The sequence below is a fragment of the Otolemur garnettii genome, unplaced genomic scaffold (genome assembly GCF_000181295.1).
Source record: "Otolemur garnettii isolate 467f Iridium unplaced genomic scaffold, OtoGar3 scaffold00105, whole genome shotgun sequence".
NCBI classification, from domain to species: Eukaryota; Metazoa; Chordata; class Mammalia; order Primates; family Galagidae; genus Otolemur; species Otolemur garnettii.
The window spans coordinates 3,644,142-3,649,996 of record NW_003852500.1 but is presented as its reverse complement, the minus strand read 5'-3'; the positions used below and the strand labels follow the sequence as shown (position 1 = coordinate 3,649,996).

At 49.6% G+C, this 5,855-nt stretch overlaps 1 protein-coding gene across 1 annotated transcript in view; it reads left to right on the top strand.

Moving 5' to 3' along the window:
• ELL (elongation factor for RNA polymerase II) overlaps positions 1–5,855 on the top strand; it is a 90,665-nt gene that overhangs the window by 58,836 nt on the left and 25,974 nt on the right. Inside the window, exon 2 of the mRNA XM_003796567.2 lies at positions 1,612–1,659. Coding sequence (XP_003796615.1) covers positions 1,612–1,659 — 48 coding nt within the window. The remainder of the gene's footprint in view (positions 1–1,611; positions 1,660–5,855) is intronic.

The following is a 5,855-nucleotide window of genomic DNA, read 5'->3' as shown; positions in this document are numbered from 1 at the left end:
AAAAAAAAAAAAAGAACTCTTGCTGTGTGTTCAGAGGATGTTGCTTCAGAGTGCCTAATTGTCAAAGAAAGACTCTATGTGGGCCTGGGCAGTTCATGGGTTATGGTGGTGTAGGATAAACCATGTCCATTTTATGTGTAAAGTCAATAAGTTTTGATATTCCACTTTCCAGCTAGCCATCTATAGCTACTTCCTACTCCTACCCCTGGCCCCAGGCATTTACTCAATTTACTCATCTGCTTTTTTTTTTTTTTTTTTTTGAGACAGAGTTTTACAAGCCCTTCACAAACTGCTTTGGAGGGAGCCTCACCCTTGTATGCACATGGTGTGCAGTCCTAGAATAGGACAAGGGGATGGATGAGACTGTGTACATCCTGTGCCATAGATGGTGATAACATGTGCCATAAGTCATGTTCACTTTGGATTGGACCCCTGCCTGCCTGCCTGGCGGTGAGGGCTGGTGTGCTTTGGAAACATAGAGCAGTTTCTGGGGCATCAGAGTCCATGTGGTGTTAGCATCCAGGGGGGCATTTCTCCATAAATCTGCCCCAGCCAGCAGTGTACTTGATGTGTTCTGGCAAAAGAGGGGGTTCCTAGTAGACAAAGGTGGGGCCTCAGTTCCTCCCTCTCCACCATCTCCATCTTTCATCTCCACCATGCATGTGGAATGTGTACAACCGCGTAGTTCAAGCTGGAGAGTGGACCCAAGTGACAGGGCTGCTATAGCACAGGTGCCAAGAGTCCAGTCACCTCTTGAGTCTCAGGTTGCCCATCCTCACTACTTCTACCTCCTGTCATGCCCAGCTGATGGGCACTGGAGAACCCTCCCCAGCCAGAGGTTGGGACCCTGTGTGCAGGCTCAAGCCCAAGTCGTAGAAAGGTACCAAGCAGCTCCAAAGGGTGCACTCTGATCCAACTCACAGGATGGGTGCTGTCTGTGGTTCCATCCCCATCTGTAACGTGGGGTTAATACTCCCCATGTGTGCAGAGTTGCTTTGCCAACCCTGGGTTTGTAGTGGGTGGAGAGGTAGCCACTACAAATGCAAGTGCCACTTAACTCTCTTGGGAGAGCTGTGGATAGGCCAGGGTGGGAGAGCCTCTCTTCTCAGTAGATGGGGCTGGAGCCCAGAGCTGAGTGGCAAAGACAAGAGCCCAGCGAAGGTGATGCAGGGCATCATGTCAGTGAGAGATAGTAGTCCTGGACTTCAGTGGGGGATCTGGGATGGTTGGTGCAGAGGTGGATTTGGAGGCTGAGGGTCATAGTGACCAACCATGGGTAGCATCTGGGACACTAAAGGTGCATGCTTGGGGCTTAAGGTGTGAGCGAAGGTTCAGGTTCTTTCTACAATGCCGCCAGAAGGCTGATTTTGGAACAGCTGAAGCATCAGTATTTATTTTGACTGACTTCCTTCCTTCCTTTCTCCCCCCACTCCGTTGCCATTCTGGTCTCAAACTCCTGGCCTCAAGTGATCCTTCCATCTCAGCCTCCCAAATACAAGAGTGAGCCACTGTGCCTGGCCTGAAAATACTCTCTTTATATCTTGCTCCTTAATAACTGGAGAGTCTGGATTTCCAGGTATCTTTATTGACATTTTCCCATTTTTTCTATAGGATTCTGTTTCACTGCGACCATCAATCCGATTTCAAGGAAGCCAAGGGGTGAGTCTTTTTGTCTTAATCGTATTTGGACTCATGGAACTGGTACAATCTCAGGCCTGTCCTTGCTTGGTTATTGGCACTGGGGCTGGGGACAGTGTTTCGTGAAGCCCCATCTACCTCTGTGTAAGGCTGGGCTCTGGGGTCTGCTCAGTTGGTCCCATGGCTGGAGGAGCACCAAGCTGGGTCACTAGAGCCCACAGCAGGCCACCTGCATGCAGAGGGTGACTCTCCTCTGCAAGTGGCTGTCTCAGGGTGCTCCGTCCTACACACTTGGCTCCCAGGCTTCAGGTTCCCAATCTGTTAGTGGGTGCCAGGACTATGGATGTTTGTCAGGATGTGGGTTGCAGGAGAGGAGTTCATAGAAGCTCTGCACTATCTAAATGACTATCTTATAGAAAAAGCAGAGAATAAAAGACACAAGTTGTCTTTGCCCTTCCAGTCTTAGGATCTCCCATTTCCCCCCAGCTCCCTCCTAAAACATGCCTTGGAGCAATTTGATTTTTTTCTTCTAGTCTTTATAAGTCATTAAAAGACATATTTATCTATTTGTTTGTTTTTAGAGACAGGGTCTCACTCTGTTGCCTAGGCTAGGATGCAGTGACTAATCATAAATCATGGTAGCCTTGAACTCCTGGGTTCAAGTGATTTAACCCCTTTAGCCTCCCAAGTGTTTAGGACTACAGATGCTCACCACTATCACCTCTAATTTTATTTTATTTTATTTTTGAGACAGAGCCTCAAGCTGTTGCCCTGGGTAGAGTGCCGTTGCATCACAGCTCACGGCAACCTCCAACTCCTGAGCTTAAGCAATTCTCTTGCCTCAGCCTCCCAAGTAGCTGGGACTATAGGCACCCGCCACAACGCCTGGCTATTTTTTGTTTGTAGTTGTCATTGTTGTTTGGGAGGCCTGGGCTGGATTCGAACCTGCCAGCTCTGGTGTATGTGGCTGGCACCTTAGGCTCTTGACTGACAGGCGCCAAGCCACCTCTAATTTTAAAATAAATTTTTTTTGTAGAGACACATCTTGCTGTGTTGCTCTGCCTGGTCTCAAACTTCTGGCCTCAAAATTGCCCTCTCAAAGTGTTGGGATTTACAGGCATGAGCCATCACTGCCTCGCTGGTTTTTTGTTTTGTTTTGTTTCCATTTAAAGAGTTTCCATGGTGTATCAAAGACAGTTTCTACCTGACATCATGAGGGTTCCTCAGAGCTAGCGGGGCATAGGGGCAGGGTATGGATATGATGATCTGTGGGCTTCCAGGTGTTGCTCAAGGTACTACAGAGACAGAACCTGTAGGAGACTTGTATCTGTGTGTACAGATGTGAAAAGATCCATTGTGAATAACAGGCTCAGGCAGTTATGAGCTGGCATGTCCTTTGGGCTGGCCAGAGACTCCAAAGGCAGCAGTCCCCATGCAGTTTTTTCCTCCTCATAGAAATCTTAGTTTTCCTCCTAAGACCCTTAGAGAACAAGCCCACCTAGACCATCGAGGGTTACTTTTACCTATAGTCAGCTGGTTGTAGATCTTGACCACATCCACAGAATACCTCTAGAGCAAACCTAGACTGGGTGTCATGGAATACTGATTCCCCAGGGGCTGCAGCCTGGCCCGCTGACTTGACCCTGCAGTTCATTTAGCCCCTCCTGGTTCCTTCTTTGAGACAGAGTCTCACTTTGTTGCCTTTGGTAGAGTGCTGTGTTATCATAGCTCACAGCAAGCACCAACTCTTGGGCTCAAGTGATTGTCTTGGAACAACCTCCCAAGTAGGTGGGATTACGGGCGCCCATGATGCCTGGCTATTTTTAGAGATGCTCAAGCTGGTCTCGAACCTGTGAACTCAGGAAATCCACCTACCTCAGCCTCCCAGAGTGCTAGGATTACAGGCATGAGCCACCACCCTGGCACCCCTTCTGGTTCTTGTGGTCACCCTTTGCTGTCCCCTTTTAACCATCACTGGGGATGAGCTTGGCTGCCAGAGCAGTCCTACAGCGCCCTCTGGTGCCCCACAGTAGTCACTATGTCTTCTGCAGCCACCTGGCCCCAGATCTAAGCAGCCCCCCACTTAAGCAGCAGGAAAGCTCCCCTATTCCTCCGCCCTATTATCAGTATTTATGCCTGTCTGCCGTTGCTTAGTTGTGGCAAAAGTGCACAGCAGTGTAACCCTTGCATGCCACATGCTGTGACATGGAGCCTGGGTGTGTCATGGCAGCCTGTCCACACCCACATTCCCTACATGGATAGCATTTGGCCTATGTCAATGATGAGAAGGCACCAAATGAGGGAGTGCTGAGGCTGCTGCAGGACCTCCATGGGCCTCCTGGGGCCCTGGATATACCCTGAGCTGGGGACAGGAACCTCCTGCTAAGTGATGTGAGGTGAAGCAGTTGCGGTATTTATTTTATTATTTTTTTAAAGACAGAGTCTCACTATGTCGCCCCCAGTAGAGTGTTATGGTGTCGTAGCTTATAGCAACCTCCAGCTTTTGGGCTTAAGCAATTCTGTTGCCTTAGCCTCTCAAGTAGTTGGGACTACAGGTGCCCATCATAACATCCGGCTGTTTTTTGGTTGTAGTTGTCATTGTTGTTTGGCAGGCCCGGGCTGGATTTGAACCCACCAGCTCTGGTATGTGTGGCTGACATCCTAGCCGCTTGAGTTACAGGCACCAAGCCCAGCTGCTGTATTTGATTAGTGGGGTGTTTGCTCTGGGGCTTTCAGTCCTGGGCCATGCTTCTGGCAGGCTGTGACCAGGCCCTTAGAGGGGCTTTGTGGCCTGAGACATCCCATGATCTTCCACAGATTGTTCCCTGGAGATAGGTTGTTCACAGATCTCATTAGCTGACATTTTTCCCCCTCCTTATCTCTGTCCTGGGTCTCAGGACTGGAGGACGATCTGCTGATGTAGCATGTTCAGGGCCCTGTGTAGATGAAGGGACCCATCCCCATGGCCGACAACAGACCTGATCTGCAGGTGGCCTATAGGTTCCTTCGATTGGAGACCATGGCTAGACCTTCCTCTGTCTGCTGGCTTCCTTGTCTCCTTCTAGGTTAAACTCAGTGTCAGAATAACTAATGTCCTATCTGTGGCTCAGAACAAGCTAGCCCCTCCTATGTGTTTACCCTTGCATGTGAAACACTATGGCCAGTGTAGGGTCTCAGCATCACACACTCCTGGGGTAGGGCTACCTCCTTCCCTGCCTGTAGTAAAGGCCCCAAGAGTCTGGCCCCTAAAGGTTGTAGCATGTGCAGTCCAGGCCTCGGCCCCAACCCCTTGTAGGCAGATTCTTTAGAGTGACTTTATGGCAATTGCCACATTCCTCAGGAGAGCCAGGCCTACCTGTAGCCCAGCCTCAGAGCAGTATGTTAGTCTTTTTTTTTTTTTTTTTTTTTTCCTTGAGACAGCCTTAAGCTGTCACCCTGGGTAGAGTGCTGTGACATCACAGCTCACAGCAACCTCCATCTCCTGGGCTCAAACAATTCTCCTGCCTCCACCTCCCAAGTTGCTGGGACTACAGGTGCCTGCCACAACACCCAGCTATTTCTTGGTTGCAGCCGTCATTGTTGTTTGGTGGGCCCAGGCTGGATTCGAATCCGCCAGCTCAAGTGTATATGGCTGGCACCTTAACTGCTTGAATCACAGGCGCTGAGCCTAGTGTGCTAGTCTTTATTTCATTTGTCCGGTCAGCAATACTGAACCAGGCTCACATGCAGCCCCCTCAGCTGTCTGGGAGTTATTGCTGAGTTTTAACCCAGAGAGGCCAGCAGTCTCTAAAAAGGAAAAGAAACCCCCACCTGGCTGGCCCCACCCCTGAAACTCTTCAGCAAAGTACCAGTTACTAAAAAAAGAAAAGTAGGGGTTGGTATTGGGGGCTTCTCCAGGTGTCAGGACTTTCATGCCCCACAGGGGAACCTGAGTGGCAGTTTATAGAATAAGATTTGGCAGGCTTGTTAGAAGCCTTTGACTGGTGTCTGTGAGTGTAGGAACTGATTTTGTGGAATTAATTAGTGATGTGCACAAAGATTGAGCCACAACGGGTGTTTGTTGCTGTGAATTTGGAAACAGTCTAAAACATGGGCCTGGTGGCTCATGCCTGTAATCCTAGCACTCTGGGAGGCCGAGGCAGGTGGATTGCCCTGAGCTCAGGAGTTCGAGACCAACCTGAGCCAGATCAAGACCTTGTCTCTTTAAAAAAAAAAAA